The following is a 17765-nucleotide window of genomic DNA, read 5'->3' on the forward strand; positions in this document are numbered from 1 at the left end:
TCTCATGGGAAGTTATGATGACCAGGAAGTCAAACATTCAGTCTCCCTGATGGAGAATGATAGTATGCTATAAAATCCATATTCTGCAGCTTCCCGTTGAATATTATTGTTTAATTCAATCATTTATGAGTGATATAAAGCTGCATCAGCAATATTAGAGGCCCTAGGGTCTTACCACGATCGACTACGCAGAAATTCATTTGGCCCGTTAATAACTTACATAAAAAGCATCATATGCCTGTTTCATTGCATCAAATAGTTAGAATTTGAGATGAACCTGATTTTCAATTGAACATTCTAAGTTGGGAGTTGAGAGAAAATACCCAAGAACGAAGGAAGAATGATGTCCTGCGATTTTTGTGTGAAAATGAGAAAGGAGTGCCGGAAAATAAGAAAAGGAGCCTGTGACAAAATTAAGCTAGGCAGCTTTTATTTCCTCATGAGCCTAGTGAGCTCCAGAAAATAAATGTGGTCAGTAAACACGACCAAATTATTTGTTATAGGAATTACTGCATTGAACATTACAACGATGCAATTAATGAAGATTATTGTGGCTCCTGCTGTAAGAAATTTAAAAAATCAAATGCGCCTGGTAAAAAGGGCAGCATTATAATTTTGAATTTAATGTATGGAATACAAAAGACAAGAAATCAAAGTGGGAGCATTTTTATAATGCTACTTTGTCCAATTAAAAAGTCAAATACTGGGGGGCGAGATTCTCCACTCCCGCGCCGGTTGGGAGAATTCCTTGGGCCGCCAAAATTTCCCGGGACGCCGGTCCGACGCCCTCCCACGATTCTCCCAAGCGGCGGGAACGGCCCGGTCGAGTTCCGCGGGCCGCAGGCCGGAGAATTGCCGGAGACACCCAACATGGTTATTCTCAGGCCCGGATGGGCCGAGCGGCCAGGCCAAAACGGCGGGTTCCCCCCCGGCGGCATCCACACCTGGTCGCTGCCGTCGGGAACGCTGGGGGGGCGGCCTGCGGGGGGGGCGAGGAGGGATCCTGCACCGGGGGGTACCTCAAATGTGGGGTGGCCCGCGATCGGTGCCCACCGATCGTCGGGCCGTCCTCTCTAAAGGAGGACCTCCTTCATTCCGCGGCCCTGCAAGATCCGTCCGCCATCTTCTTGCGGGGCGGACTTAGAGAGGGCGGCAACCGCGCATGCACGGATGACGCCAGTTATGCGGCGCCGGCCACGTCATCTATGCGGCGCCGCCTTTACACGTGCGACAAGGCCTGGCGCGTGTAGATGACGCGGCCCCGATGCTAGCCCATTGTCAGGGCCTGAATCGGTCGGGATCGGGGCCGTTTTGCCCCGTTGTGAACCTCGACGGCGTTCACGACGGCGCGGCCACTTCGGCGCGGGAGTGGAGAATCCCGCCCAGGCTTTATTAGAGCTGAGAAACTTGAGCTACTTTTAACATGCGTTTTATATATATATTTATATCAATAATGTTTTTGTTACAGAGATACAAATTAAAATTATTTACAAGGCAAGTTAAAAATATTTCCTGCAAAAAAATACACCTTTAGATAAAATGTACTAATAAAACATAATTGCTATTAAAATTAATGCTATAAAATTATTTGCTGAGAAAGTGGTCATGTTGGATTCCCATAGACATGTAATAAAATGCCCAAATTACAAACAGTGGTTCATAATTTTATCTTCAATGACAAAATTTGGTTGTAGATTTGTTCTGTCATTAAAATGTAAGATTTCACAGAAGGATCCAGGAAATACAGTGGCTCCGTTATTATCATGGGATTAAATGCTTCTTCCACCAAATTTATTTTTTTTCTCTTGAAGGTTCCAGTCATCTCCATGGATTCCTAAATTGTGATAAAACAAATACAATTGGTTTTAGTTTATGTAAGTATTTCTGGAAGAAAGTCTCAACAATGACCTTCTACCAATGCTTTTGCACTGGTACTTATTTAGTCTCACTGTCTTCGTGATCAAAGCCATCAACATTTTGACCTGTGATTTTATGCATACTTCGGGCATGCTGCAAAAATAGGAACTAGTCCATTTTAAATCTCAATTTCCGAATGTAATTGCAAACACCACTTACGGAACAAGGTAAATGAGCTTGTTGTGCACATTGAAATTGGCTGGTACGATGTTGTGGGCATCACAGAGACGTGGCTGCATTGGGATCAGGGTTGGGATCTAAATATGCAAGGTATGTTTCCTATCGAAAGGACAGGCAGATGGGCAAAGAGGGCGGGTTGCATTGTTAGTAAAGAATGAATTTAAATTGATAGCAAGGAACGATATAGGATCAGAAGGCACAGAATCTCTGTGGGTAGAGTTGAGGAATCACAATGGTAAAAAGACCATAGATGTGAGTTATGTACAAGCCTCTTAGCAGTAGTCAGGGTATGGGGCGGAAAATAAATCAGGAGATAGAAAAGGCATGTAAAAAAGGCAATATTACAATAATCATGGGGGACTTCAATATGCAGGTGGACTGGGAAAATCAGGTTGGTAGTGGATCCCAAGAAAAGGAATTTGTGGAATGTGTAAGCGATGGTTTTTTGGAGCAGCTTGTGGCAGAGCCTACGAGGTAACAGGCAATTCTGGATTTGGTAATGTGTATTGAGGCAGACTTGATTAGGGAACTTAAGGTGAAGGAACCCTTAGGGAGCAGTGACCACAATATGATAGAATTTACCCTGCAGTTTGAGAGGGAGAAGCTGCAATCAGATGTAACGGTATTACAATTGAATAAGGGTAACTACAAAGACATGAGGGAGGAGCTGGTCAGAGTTGATTGGAAAAGGAGACTAGCAGGGAAGACAGTGGAACAGCAATGGCAGGAGTTTTTGGGGGTTATTCGGGAGGCACAACAGAAATTCATCCCAAGGAGGAGGAAACATGCTAAGGGGAGGACAAGGCATCCATGGCTGACGAGGGAAGTCAAGGACAGTATGAAAGCTAAAGAAGATGCATACAAAGTGGCGAGTATTAGTGGGAAGCCAGAGGATTGTGAAGCCTTTAAAAGTGAGCAGAGAACAACTAAAAAAGCAATAAGGGGGAGAAGATGAAGTATGTGTGCAAGCTAGCTAGGAATATAAAGGAAGATAGGAAGAGTTTTTTTCAATATATAGAAGGTAAGAGAGAGGCAAAAATAGACATTGGACCATTGGAAAATGTGGCTGGAGAAGTAATAATAGGAAACAAAGAAATGGCAGACGAACTGAAGTTACTTTGCATCAGACATCAGTGGGATGCCAGAGCTCCAGCAGAACCAGGGGGCTGAGGTGACCATTACTAAGGAGAAGGTTCTAGGGAAACTGAAAGGTGTGAAGGTGGATAAATCACCTGGACCGGATGGACTACACCCCAGAGTTACAAAAGAGATAGCTCAGGAGATTGTGGAGGCATTGGTAATGATCTTTAAGGAATCACTGGAGGCAGGAAGGGTCCCAGAGGACTGGAAAGTGGCTAATGTAACACCCCTGTTTAAGAAGGGAGGGAAGCAGAAGACGGGAAATTATAGGTCGGTTAGCCTGACTTCGGTCATTGGTACGATTTTAGAGTCCGTTATTAAAGATGAGATCATGGAGTACTTGGAAGTGCATGATAAAATAGGACTGAGTCAGCACGGCTTCGTCAAGGGAAGGTCGTGTCTGCAAATCCGTTAGAGTTCTTTGAGGAAGTAACAAGGAAGTTAGACAACGGAGAATCAGTGGACGTGATTTATTTAGATTTCCAGAAGGCCTTTGACAAGGTGCCGCATAGGAGACTGTTAAATAAGTTCATAAGTGTTAACGGTAAAATCCTGGCATGGATAGAGGATTGGCTGACTGGCAGACGGCAGAGAGTGGGGATAAAGGGGTCTTTTTCTGGGTGGCAGCCGGTGACTAGTGGTGTACCTCAGGGGTCCGTGCTGGGACCACAACTTTTCACAATATACATTGATGATCTGGAGGAAGGAACTTAAGGCACTGTTGCTAAGTTTACAGTTGATACAAAAATCCGTAGAGGGGCGGGTAGCAGTTTAAAAAAAATAATTTTGAGTATCCAATTCATTTTTTCCAATTAAGGGGCAATTTAGTGTGGCCAATCCACCTAATCTGCATATCATTGGGTTGTGGGGGTGAAACCCACGCAGACGAGGGGCAGGTAGTATTGAGGAAGCAGGCGGGCTGCAGAAGGACTTGGATATGCTAGAAGAGTGAGCAAAGGAGTGGCAGATGGAATACAAGGTGGAAAAGTGGGAGTTTCTGCACTTTGGAAGGAGAAATGGAGGCACAGACTATTTTCTAAATGGGAAGATGTGTAGGAAACCAGCAGCACAAAGGGACTCGGGAGTCTTTGTTCACGATTCTCTTAAGGTTATTGTGCAGGTTCAGTCGGCAGTTAGGAAGGCAAATGCAATGTTAGCATTCATGTCGAGAGGGCTAGAATACAAGAACAGGGATGTACTTCTGAGGCGATATAATGCTCTGGTCAGACCCCATTTGGAGTATTGTGAACAGTTTTGGGCCCCGTATCTAGAATCTTAAAATCTACAGTGCAGAAGGAGGCCACTTGGCCCATTCAGTCCGCCCGGACATCTTCTCGGAGTCAGCATCCAGAACAGTGCGGCACGGCAGGGCATGAGTCGCCGGCAGGTGCACCATGGCCCTCCGCTCCGAGGGCCCACCAGAGAATGCCCACCAGGGGCATCGAAGGTCATGGGGCGCGATAGGCAGAAGGCTGCCTCCAGCTCTGATATGCATCTAGGGGACACACCTTGGCACAGTGGTAGAGCATGGAAGGCTAAGAACGTTGAGGGTCATTGAGAGGTCATTGAGGGAGAGGGGGAATAGTGAGTAAGCGGGGGAGTGGGGGGGTGCAATGGGGGGAGGGGAGCTGAACTCGCCGAAGAGAATGGCTCCTCAGACATCGGGGCAACATTTTGAAAGGGTGCCCTGATCTCTAAGTGAGTTTGAAGGTCCCCCACACACCACATCCACTGACAGTGTCACTCCCTGCACACAAGGACACCCCACTTTGGGGTCGCTGAGGGCCCCTTCCCTTTTCAGGTCTCCTCACCCCACCTTTTGGGCCCCCTCCTTTCAGGACCCCCACCCTTCAATCCCTCAACTTTTATTAGGCCTTTCATATCCATCTTTAACCCCCACTCTTTATACCCCCGCCCCTTCACCCCTGCTTTTATTGGCATGGCACCCTCAGGCCCATATCCCTGGCAGTGCCACTCGGGCACCTCAACAGTGCTACCCAGCACCCTGACAGTGGACCTGCCAATGTGGCAGTGCCATCCTAGCACCTTGGCATTGCCAGGGTTGCAGTGCCAAGGTGCTCGGGTGGCAGTCCCAATGTACTCACATGCCAAAGGGAGGACCAGGGTCCCACTGTGCCCCGTCTCCAACTGCTCCGGGATCTTAAAAGGCCTGGCCCGGTATTAAATAATACAGCTCATTTAAATATGCTGATCTGGTTCTCACCCAGTGGAGATGAGATCCAGATTTCGACATCTCGCGAGGCTCAGATGAATCTCGCGAGACACCTCAAGCATCGAGAATCTTGTGAGCGGCCTCTCACCAGGTCAGGCACGATGAGGCCGTTAAATCATGCCTAACATCTTTGGCAACAATATCCAAACTTACTCAACAAAGGGCAGCACGGTGGCACAGTGGTTAGCACAGTTGCTTCACAGATCCAGGATCCCAGATTCGATCCTCGGCTTGGATCACTGTCTGTGCAGAGTCTGCACGTTCTCCCAGTGTGTGCGTGGGTTTCCTCCGGGTGCTCCGGTTTCCTCCCATGGTCCAAAGATGTGCAGGTTAGGTGGATTGACCATTATAAATTGTGGTTAATGTCCAAAAAAGGTTAGGTGGAGGTACGGGGATAGGGTAGAGGTGTGGGCTTAAGTGGGGTGCTCTTTCCAAGGGCTGGTGCAGACCCGATGGGCCGAGAGGCCTCCTTCTGCACTGTAAATTCTACGAAAAGATTCCCATGTAAATCATTATTTACACACTTCATTAATTACTTCTGTAACAACCTTTACAAATTCTCTTTTAAATTTCCTTTTAGCACAAGTCATGATCCTCATCTCCAGAGCAAAGTGGAAGGAGCTTACGGACCTATTTGTCACTAAGTTCAAAGCTTCCTACTCAGCTGCTTTAGCTGCTGCACTCCCCTATTCTCGATTCTCTGCATTCTTTCCCTTTATTCAAGCCTCATACTACATGTCGTTATCTGTCGTTATGGTCAACAAGTCCACGTGCATTCATTGTCTCTCCTCCATGGGTTGGGTTTAACTTCATTCCATTCCTGTTAGCACATTTGCTGGGTGGAGTAGCATCTGGACTACAGTACTGAATCAGCAATTTTAATGCTCTAGTCAAGTTGTAACATTGATACTGTAAAACTAAATTAAATCAAACCACATTTTGGGCCTGTATGAAAAATTGTTTTTTTTAGAAAATATTTTATTGAAGCATTTGTAATTTTCACAGTTTAACAAATTAACATTCTAAACAACCTAGCAGCCCGATGCACTCGACCACATCACAATAACATACCCAACTACCCTCCCGCCCTAGCTGCTAACTACCCGTATATTATTCCCTGTCCTTATTTTACACGGCCATGCCTCCCATTTTCTCCCCCCCCTTTTTCCCCTGCCCCCCCTTTCTGCTGACGTTCAGTTTTCCTTAAAGAAGTCGATGAACAGCTGCCACCTCCGAGCAAACCCCTGGGTTGTATGTCTCAAGGTGAACTTAATCTTTTCCAGCTCGAGAAACCCTGCCATGTCGCTGACACTCCTGACTTTGGAGGCTCCGAGTGCCTCCATCCCACCAAAATACGTCTCTGGGCCACCAGGGAGGAGAAGGTCAGAACATCAGCCTCCCTCTCCCCCTGGGCCCCCAGATCTTCTGATACCCCAAATATTGCCATTTCTGGACTCGGGGCCACCCTCCCTTGCAGGACCTCTAACATGATGTCCGCAAATCCTTCCCAGAATCCCCTCAACTTCAGACACGCCCAGAACATATGTACATGATTCGCCGGGCTTCCCCGCAGCATCCGCACCTGTCCTCCACTTCCTCGAAAAACCTACTCATCCGGGTTACCATCATGTGGGCCCTATGAACCACCTTTAACTGGATTAGGCTAAGCCTGGCACATGACGAGGATAAATTGACTCTCTTCAAGACCTTTTCCCATAGTCCGACTTCCAGCTCCCCTCCTAACTCTTCCTCCCCCTTCACGATTGGGATCCCTTCCCACTCCATCAATTCCTTGTATATCTCCGAGATCCTCCCCTCCCCAACCTCCTTTCATGACATTACCTTATCTTGTCGTCCCCTCAGGGGGAGGGGAGGAAAGCTTGGAACTTGCCTCCGGACAAAGTTCCGTACCTGCAGGTACCGAAACCCCTTCCCACCCGGCAACTCAAACTCCTCCTCTAATGCCTCCAGGCTCGGAAAACCCTCCTCAACGAAGAAATCTCTCAATCCCTGCCTGCTGCCATCTCCTACAGCCCCCGTCTAGCCCCCGAGGAACAAACCGCTGATTATCACAGATCGGTGACCACACTGATGCCCCCTCTAATCTCATGTGCTGTCTCCATTGTCCCCACACCCTCAGGGCTGCCATTCCCACTGGGCTTGTGGAGTACTGAGCCGATGAGAACGGCAGGATTAGCAAAGCCTCCAAACACGTACCCTTACACGATGCCGCCTCTACTCCCTCCCACACTGACCCCTCCCCCACTACCCACTTCCTAACCATCGATATGTTGGCCGCCCAGTAATAGTTCATAAAATTCAGAAGGGCTAAGTCCCCCTCTCCATTCCCCTGTTCCAAAAGTACCTTCTTCACCCTCGAGGTCTTACCAGCCCATACAAAACCCGTGATCGCCATGTTCATCTTCCTGAAAAAAGCCTTTGGGATTAAAAATTGGAAGACATTGAAAAACGAACAGCAACCTCAGGAGGATTGCATCTTCACAGTCTGCACCCTCCCCGCCAATGACAGCGGGAGCATGTACCACCTGCGAAAGTCTCTTTTCAAACGCGCGGCCGCCCTGCCCAGATTTAACTTATGGAGCTGACCCCAGACCCCAGGTATCTAAAACACTTTCCCACCACTTTGAACGGTAACTCCCTCAGTCTCCTCTCCTGCCCCTGTGCCTGGATCGCGAACACCTCGCTCTTATGAAAAATAGTTTATGCGCGGCAGGGCCAATGCGCATCGCCTCCAGATTCACTGGCTTTGGTGCAGAGTGCAGGTAGAGAACCGGCCAGGGGTATGGACACTGGTCACTGGGTTGGCAGTAACAGCAGGTCTGGTCTACGGGATGGAGGATGACGACAACCCTCTTTGCGATAAGCCCTGGTGCTTCGCATCGTTTGACAACATTTAACTCCTTTCCATGTTAGCCCTGCATGCGAGCCGGACATTCCATCACACAGTGCCATTGGATCCCTGGGGTGGCGGTGGTGGGGACGGTGAGCCCATGCCACCCATAATGTCCGCCCATTCTTCACCCCCCCGCCCCTCCACTGCACCACCTCTCTGGCCAGCCCAGACCAGGCCACCCCTCACACCCATCTGACAGAACACTGAGGCAAGTTGTAAGATTATGAACAGGTGTTTAAAGTCACAACATATATACAGAGTTGTATCCTGGCCCCGATAATTAAAATGTGCCCTGTACCCATGTCAACTAAACTGGTTTCTAATCTTCTGGCCTTACAGGTCCTAACACTACATCTCGGTCGATCCCCAGACGATACAGCAGGATTGGAGGCGGCCTGTGGTGATTCCCGTCCTGCGACCTGGATCCCTGTTGGCGGCCGTCCTCTGGGGCGACCAGGCCTGGATGGGACCGGCTGCTGCTTAGGTGTCCCAAGTGGTGTGGTGCCGCCCTGTTCTGGGGGAGGGGGGGTGGAGTCCAAGCTGCTGCAGTGTTCACGCACCTGCCCTGCGGGAGTCACCGGTACGGGACCCATTACCTCTTCCTCCTTCGGGGTGCCTAATGGCCCCCTCCCGGCTACTCCATTTGATGGGGGTGCGAGCGGAGACATCCCTCGAGGCTCCCCACCACCTGCCGCTGACAGTCCTGTAAGCTCGCATGCTGGGTCTGCATGCTGGCGGACCATCACCGCCTGGGACTGCGCCACATCATCCATTGACTGTGCCACCACAATCTAGGTCAGTGTTACCTCAGCGAGTGACTGCCATCTCCCTCTGGAACTGGGCCACCTCCCTCTGTTTCTTGGCTGCGCCTGGGCAATGCCGCTGATGTTCTCAGCCATGGCTCGTAGTGACTGGGCTCAGCAGCGCCGGTGCAATTTCCATGTAGCTCTCACAGGGCTGCTGGCCACGTCCAGGGCCCTCTGCTCTGCCACATCGAGGGGTTGCAGGTCCGGCGCTCCCCCTCCACGTTTCATCCACCCCAGGCGGTGATGGGCTGCCTTCTCTTGGGATGGAGTGGGGGGGTGGCGTGCAGCTATGGCAGCTGGTATGGGTGCCAGCATGTGGTGCAGGGTGGGGGTTTGGGTGTGTAGGACGGTTTAGTGCCAGGGGTACACTGCTGCCTACTCACCCTGGCCGTTCTGAGGAGGTTGTGCAGTTTTTTCCGACACTGCTGGCCGGTTCGGATGGTGTTGCTGGTGGCGCTGACTGTCTCTGCCGCCTGCGCGCAGGTATGGCGAATGGCGGCAGCTGGCAGCCTCCTTGCGGGGTACAGGGCAACCGCCTCTCCTCCACTGCGTCCAGCAGGGTCTCCAGCTCAGCGTCGGTGAATCTTGGGGCCACTCTCCTTGCTGCCATCTTGTTATATGGGATGGTGTGTGTGGGGAGTGTAGTGTGCATTTCTGACAACGGCTTCTCCTCCTCCGCCTCTCATATGGCCCCAGAGCAACAGTTCAAGGTTCTATATTTGGCCCTTATTGCTCCCTGTTTGCATTGTACTCCTCATGACATTGTCCATAGCCATGGCATCAGCTGTCATATACATGTAGACAACATTCAGTAGGAGGTCTTGTGTCACATTGGTAGTGTCCCTAAACCTCTGAACCAGAACTCTGGGTTTGAGTTCCACTTTGAGATTTGATACCGTGGTTCATAATGTGGCCAAAGAGGTTGATTATCAACCTGCAATTCCTTCCAGTACGTCAATGGCAAAGTAGTCTGGTCATCCAGAACAGTGTGGTAGTTGCAGCGTAGTTTCTTGCCACGGGATTTACTACGTGGGAAGTATTGTCTCACTTTGAGCGGCTACCAGAGAGAGAGAGAGAGAGAAAAAAATACGCAGCTCTATGTCCCTGTAATCACCTTTGATTCTATGATTATCGTTGTGGGATTAGATTGCAAGTTTAACATCAAGTCATGAATAAGTCAGATCTTTTGCCAACTGAACACTGGAAAGACAAGTCACCATACTTGGCTGTATCACAGTTGTCGTCTGTTATGACTTTTGGTTCATCATAGATTGCTCTGGTCCATTAGATCAATCATTCCTGTAAGTGAATCCCATGCCAATGTTGAAGCTGAAACAGACTGAACAACATTTATCTGAATGATAGGGTGATTCACGGGTGTTAAATTAGGATACCATGGCCGGGATTCTCCCTTCTGGGGACTAAGTCCCCATGCCGGTGGGAAAACCGGTGTCAACCACTCTGGCGTCAACAGCCCCCGAAACTGCAGAATTCTCCGCATTTCCAGGGGATAGGTGGACACCGGAGGGTTTAGCGCGCTCCAGCCGGCGGCGAGTTTGCGCATGTGCGGAACGGCCGGCATAATCTCGCGCATGCGCGGAATGGCCGGAGTGATTCCGCGCATGCGCAGACTGGCCGATGTATTTTCGCACATGCGCGGGGGGTTCTCTTCTCTGGCCCCCGGACAATATGGTTGAGCCCTACAGGGGCCCGGCGCGGAAGAAAGAAGTGCCCCAACGGAACAAGCCCGTCTGCAGATCGGTGGGCCCCGATCGCGGCCAGGCCATTGTGGGGACCCCCCATGGAGCCGGATCCCCCCCGCGTCCCCCTGAGGACCGCCCACGCATACTCACCTGCCAGGTCCCACCAGTGCGTGAGTTGAGTGATTCAAGCCAGCGGGACTGGCCAAACCTGGACGGCCGCTCGGCCCAACGGGGCCCGGAGAATCGACGGGGGGGGGGGGGGGGGGGCTGGGGCGCTGACAACGGCCCCCAACTAGCGTGGCGGGAATCCCGCCGCCGCCCGAAAAACAGCGCCGGAGAATACGGCAGCCGACATTGGGGCGGGCTTCGGGCCTCCCCCGGGGATTCTCCGACCTGAGGGTGGTCGGAGAATCCCGCCCCACGTATCTAAAGTGGATAGTCATTCTTTCACAAGTGCCACTTCAATCGCTGTGAAGGTGGAAGCTGGGATGAGCCTTGATGTGGATTGTTCAGCTACATTATGAACATACAAGGAGCAGAAATAAGCCTTTCTGCATGTCGAGCCTGCTCAACCATTCAATGAGATCATGCCTGATCTGTTTATGTTTCAAATTCCACATTGCCATCAGCTCCGAAACCTTTGATTCCCTTTGAATCTATCTACCTCCGTCTTTTTTAAATCAAATGTCGAAGAACAGAGTCATAGGACTACTAATTAGTGGTGACAATAAGAAAAATACATTTAAACATTAAATCATGACAAAAAATAGATTGTAATACAATACTCCTTTACTCCCCTGTTAACTAAATAAATACACACAGGCTTTAAGATTAACCTGGATAACAAAGTACATTTGAAGCTACAATAATCTCATGAATGTTTCACCTGAGGAAGGAACTGCGCTCCGAAAACTATTGATTCAAAACAAACCTGTTGGACTTTAACCTGGTGTTGTAAGTTTGCTTACTGTGCCCACCCCAGTCTAACGCTGGCATCTCCACATCAAAGGGAGCTATGTACCAGGTCCACCTGGACATTGTAACAGCGTTCCAGACCTTGGCCCAGTCACAACGGGTATGACTGCGGGAATCAATGGCATTGCCTGGGTGGTGGCAGACCTGAGCCAGTACCAGTGGGAGGTGGCACAGCCATTGAGTGATGTGGCGCAGTCCCAGAGGGAGGTGGCCCAGTCCCTGTGGTCCATGGCCACGAGCATGGAGACCCTGGTTGAGATGAGAACTGGCCTCCAGGACTGGCAGCACCAGGTGGCGGGGAAGCCACAAGAGTTCCTTCTGATCGCACCCCCATCACTTGAGTAGCCTGGGGGTAACTGGGCACCCCGAAGAAGGAGGGCAGAAAGGTAGACACCAGTTGAGTTGGCATGGGTGCAGAACACAGGATAGCATTAGGGGCTAGGCCACAAGTGGTTATAGAGATGTTGACCCGTTTCGTTCAAAACAAACACCGGTGCACAACAGTTCCAAACTAGCTCGGTGCTCGTTCAGAAGGATGTGTGGGATGGGCTGGGCTGGCTGAAGAGGGTGCGAGGGAGATGGGCGGACATTGGAAGTGGGCGTGGGCAGGGCCCCCAAGGTCGGACACCGCATATTGCTCCGGTACCCTGCCCCTCCCCCTGAACCCCAACTCGCATCCTGTCCCTACCTCTGCCAAGGGTTCGGTGGAACCATGTGATGGAACGGCCAGCTCGCATGCAGGTGCATGGTAAAGTGCTACCATGGACAGGCATCAGACGTTGTCAAACGACATGGAGCATCAGCGCTCATTGCAGAGTGGGTTGTCATCATCCTCCACCCTATGGACCAGACTCGCTGTTACTGCCAACCCAGGGCTCGTACCCCATAGTGAGGCTGGTAGCAATCACAGAGGGGCTTGTAAGGGGATGGGGGGGGCTGCCGGGTGGGTGGTCACGGGACGGATGGTCAGGTCAGCTGGGGAGGGCGGGTGAGGGTGTGGGGGTGGGATGGGATGTTCGTGCCGCCCAGTCGGTGAACCTGGAAGCTATTAGAGTGTCCTGTGCACGCCGGCCCTGGTGCACACGTTGTGTGGCCTCCTGTGCCTGCCCATCCTGGGCCTTCTCGTCGGGCGATGTTGTGAAGGATTCTGCAGGTCACCACAATGTGGGAGACTCTCCTGCTGCTATACTTGGGGGCACCTCCAGAACCTGAACCCGCATCTTCAGGATGCTGATGCACCGCTCAATCATGCACCGAGTCGTTGCATTAGCGTTGTTGCAGCAGGTCTCCGCCTCGGTCTGTCGCCTCTGGATAGATGTTATCAGCCACAATCGCAGCGGATAACCCTCACCTAGGGGTGTACTTCGAAAGTATCAGGAACTGTCGGATGTGCCAAGGTGAAGGCGTCGTACACACTGCGCAGGTATCGAGTGCAGACATGTATGATGTGCTCATGGTCATACACCAGCTGTATGTTAAACTGAAATTATGAGGACCAACCCGTCATGGGCCGGTGCTCGTAGAAGTACATGCATCCCATTGATCACCCCCTGGACCTGGGGCATCCTTTGATGGCACCGAACCCTGCTGCCCGTGCATCCTGATGGGCTCGGGCCACATTGAATTCGATATATTGCACCGACCAGGCATACAGAGCCTCTGTGACGGCACGGTCTGTGAGATCTCGGACAAGTCCCCACTCAGCCCTGGAAGGACCCCATGGCGTAAAAGTTCAGGTCGACCATCACCTTGACGGACACTGGGGGCAGGTGCCCTCCCCCATATCCCCATGGTGCCAGGTGCACCCTGATCTGGCAGATATGTCGCACATTCCCCCTGCTCAGCCGCCGGAGTATTTGACTGCATGCCCGGTCCGGCAGGTACTCGAAAGACAGACGCTGTTGGGACACAAGGCCTCATGCAGCGCTTCCTTCCCACATCCATCATACTTGTGGGCATTGGGGCATCGCCCGTCCCCCCTCCCCCACCAAGTGAGCATACCCCACTATGGGGTCGCTAAATGCCACCCATCCTTCATACCACCCCCCCCAACCCCTCCCTGCATGGCCCCCTCAGGCCCCACTCTTTGGCACTGCCAGCCTGGCACCCTGGCTTTTTTTATTGTTACTGCTAAAGTGAACAACTTCATACTTTCCCACATTATACTCCATCTGCCAGAATTTTGCCCACTCACTCAATCTCTCTGCATCCATCTGCAACCTCCTTGTGTTCTTTTTTATCTTCTCCCTACCTATCTTTGTGTCATCTGCAAGCTCAGCTACCATGCCTTTGCCCCTAATCTAAGGCATTGATATAGATTTAAAATGCTGAGCTAATTAATTCATACAGCAACAATCACGATTCAATTCGGATAACTCAATAGATACGACTTGACTTTGCATTGTAATTAAAAATATATTGTTGCCACACACCCCCATGAGTGCAGGTCTTGATTAGCTTCAAAATATATTTTCTGCACCTGCTGTGAGTGCTTCCAAACTTTGTCATAAAAACCTAATTCTGTGGTCCTTTTTGTTGCTGCTCTTCACATGGCTTGATACTTTGTTTCTGGCTTAAGTAGATTTTTATGCCTAGTCATGTTAACGTTTACAGCGTGGAAACAGGCCCTTCGGCCAACTTGTCCATGCCGCCCAGTTTTTACCACTAAGCTAGTCCCAATCTTTAATGGAATGTCATATTTTTGAACTGAAATTGATAATTTACCCGTGAAATTTTGTTTTGCAAAGTATGTCATATTCATATTTAATAATAATAATCACTTATTGTCATAAGTAGGCTTCAATGAAGTCACTGTGAAAAGCCACTAGTCGCCACATTCCGGTGCCTGTTCGGGGAGGCCGGTACAGGAATTGAACCCGCGCTGCTGTCACTGTTCTGCATTGCAAGCCAGCTATTTAGCCCACTGTGCTAAACCAGCCCCTAAGTCCAACTGCCTATTTAATGATAACTCAAACTTTCTGGATGTGTAAATTGATTAAAGAATTTGTAAATATTGACCTGGATCCTTAGAAACCGTGGGTAGGCATAGCTCGGCAGATATTTCACAACATGACTGTATAATTCTTTTCCATCAAACTCTTGAACTGGTTTCAGGATGATAGCTGCCATTCCTATCCTGCCTTCATACCCTGCCACAATACATAAAAATGGTTAATTGAAATTTGTTTCACAAAGTTATATATGGAAAGAAATATGCAATTATGCATTGCTTAACATAGATTTATTACACAAAGCATGCTGAGTTGCTCAAATGTCACAGTTTTTGCACACATAAATACAACGCATGTCTATCTTCCAAACAATTCCCATTCATAAATAAGAAAGCAATCATATTCCTCAAAGCTCTTGCTTGCCATGTTTCTTATATTGCCCTCTTTTAATTCTTTCTCATCCACCATTATCCCATCAAGATGTTATGAACTACCTAACAGGAAACAGAGGTGGGATAAATGGTTCATTGTTATGTTGGCCAACTGTAACTTGTGGCATGGGGTACCACAAGGAGCAGTGCTGGGCCTCAACTTAGTTCCAAATTATAATAATGATTTGGATGACAGGAGTAAGTGAATTTGCTGATGATACAAAGATAGGTAGGAAAAGATGTTGTGAGGACAAAACTGCAATTTATAGAATTTGCAATGGGATATTTATAGGTTGAGTGAGTGAGCAAAATTTGGTAGGTTGAGAATAATGTGGGAAAATGTGAAGATGTCCACATTGGTGCGAAGAATAGAAAGGCAGAATATTATTTGAATAGAGACTGCAGAACCCTGTGGTATAGAGGGATTTTTGTGTGTTCATAGACAAATTGCAAACGTGTTAACACGCAGGTACAGAAATTAGGAAGACAAATCGGATGTTTGCCTTTAAAGAAGGGAAATGGCATATAAAAGTAGAATGTCTTGTTGCAATTGTACAAGGTATTGACGAGACCTGGAGCACTGCATACAATTTTTGTCTCCTTATTAAACAAGAGATATACTTGTATGGGAGACAGTTCAACAAAGGTGAACTAGGTTAATTCCTTTGCTTCCATTCTTTCATAGGGTGTGGGCATCACTGGCAACGCCAGCATTTATTGCCCATCCCTAATTTCCCTTGAGAACGTAGTGGAGAGCCCCTTTCCTGAACCTTCTGGAGAAAGTACACCTGCAGTGCTGTTAGGAAAGGAGTTCCAGAATTGTGATCCAATGCCAGTGAAGGAACGGTGAAATAGTTCCAAGTCAGGATGGTGTGTGGCTTGCTGAGGACCTTTTGACTTATGATGTTACCTTGTGTATGTTGCCTTTTTCCTTCTCGGAGGTAGAGGTTGCAGGTTTGGAAGGTGCTCTTGAAGGAGGCTTGGTGAGTTGCTGCAGTGCATCTTGTATATGGTTCACACCGCCGCCACTGTGTGTCGATGGTGGAGGGAGTGACTGTTTAAGATCCTGACGGGGTGCCAATCAAGCAGGCTGCTTTGTCATGATGGTTTTGAGCTTCTTGAGTGTTATTGAGGCTGTAATTATTCAGGCAAGAGGGGAGAATTCCATCGTGCTCCTGACTTGTGCCTTGTAGATGGTGGAGAGAGTTTGGGGAGACAGGTTGATGAGTTACTCGGCACAGAATTCCCAGACTCTGACATGCTCATGTAGTCATGGTATTTATATGGCTTGGCTAAGTTCAGGTTCTTGTCTATGGTAACCCCAAGGATTTTGCGAGTGGGAAATTCAATACTGGTAATTCTATTGAATGTCTGGGGAGACGGTTAGATTTTCTCTTATTGGAGATCACAGCCTGGCGCTTAAGGGGGGTGTCAATACTTGCCACTTATCAGCCCTAGCCTAAATGTTGTCCAGGATTCTTTCTGCATATAGATAAGAACTGCCTCAGTATCTGAGAAGTTGCAAATGATACTCAATATTGTGCAATTATTATGCAAAGATCCCAAATTATGACCTAATGATGGGGGAAGGTCATTGATAAAGCAGCTGAAGATGGTTGGGCCTCAGACCCTACCCTGAGGAACTCCTATCATGATGTGTTGGGACTTAGATTGACTGTATCCACCAACCACAGACATCTTCCTTTGTTACTCCAACCACAGGAGAGCTTTCTCCAATTCCCATTGACTACCCTATGTTCTCTGAAATTTTCTCCAATCCCTCTAGGGTTCTATTCATTCTGTGCTTTCAAAACCCATCAACAGGTTCTCCACAACTGTGCAATGGGCTCCCACCTTTCAATTTCTGTTTTCCTTTCGCGTTTCACCAGTGTTCATCTTTCTTGCACCCATTGTATACTCATGAAATCGCCACAATTAGATGATGTCCAAACAAGACCCAAATGCCATAGTTAACATAAGACTAAATCATTTTTTAAAGTCTAAATTTAATTAATGACTGTTATAACACAGCTATTCTTCACCTTCGATAGCTACTCCATATACATTGGCTTCTTCTACAAAGTCCAGCATTCCGATAATTTCAGCCACCTCTGTGGTTGCAACATTTTCCCCTTTCCACCTAAAAACAAAGACATTCAGAGCAATGGTTATATCACTAACATGGGAAAGTTTTCATGGTGAATACTTGTTTTCTGGTTGAAGCACTGAGCATGCGTTTAGAGTAGTCAGATTTCTGTAAATGGTGAATTATAGTTCATAGAATCCCTACAGTGCAGAAGGAGGCCATTCGGTCCATTGAGTCTGCACCAGCCCTTCGAAAGAGCACTCTACCTAGGCCCACTCCCCCACCGCACCCCTGTAACCTCGCGCATTGTTCATGGCCAATCCACCTAACCTGCACATCTTTGGACACACTAAGGGGCAGTTTAGGATGGTCAATGAATCTAACCTGCATATCTTTGGACAGTCGGGGGAAACCCACACAGACCTGGGG

The 17765-nt window shown here is 49.0% G+C and overlaps 1 protein-coding gene across 1 annotated transcript in view; it reads right to left on the reverse strand.

Annotated features, from left to right (window-relative positions):
• Nucleotides 1-413: 413 nt before the first annotated feature.
• The window catches only part of slc27a6 (solute carrier family 27 member 6), a 106659-nt gene continuing 89307 nt past the window's right edge, over nt 414-17765 (reverse strand). The window contains exons 8-10 of the mRNA XM_072516853.1: nt 17293-17390; nt 14887-15017; nt 414-1834 (exon numbers count right to left, since the gene is read on the reverse strand). Coding sequence (XP_072372954.1) covers nt 1658-1834; nt 14887-15017; nt 17293-17390 — 406 coding nt within the window. The 3' untranslated portion in view covers nt 414-1657. The remainder of the gene's footprint in view (nt 1835-14886; nt 15018-17292; nt 17391-17765) is intronic.

The sequence above is a fragment of the Scyliorhinus torazame genome, chromosome 9 (genome assembly GCF_047496885.1).
Source record: "Scyliorhinus torazame isolate Kashiwa2021f chromosome 9, sScyTor2.1, whole genome shotgun sequence".
In the NCBI taxonomy this organism is placed as follows: Eukaryota; Metazoa; Chordata; class Chondrichthyes; order Carcharhiniformes; family Scyliorhinidae; genus Scyliorhinus; species Scyliorhinus torazame.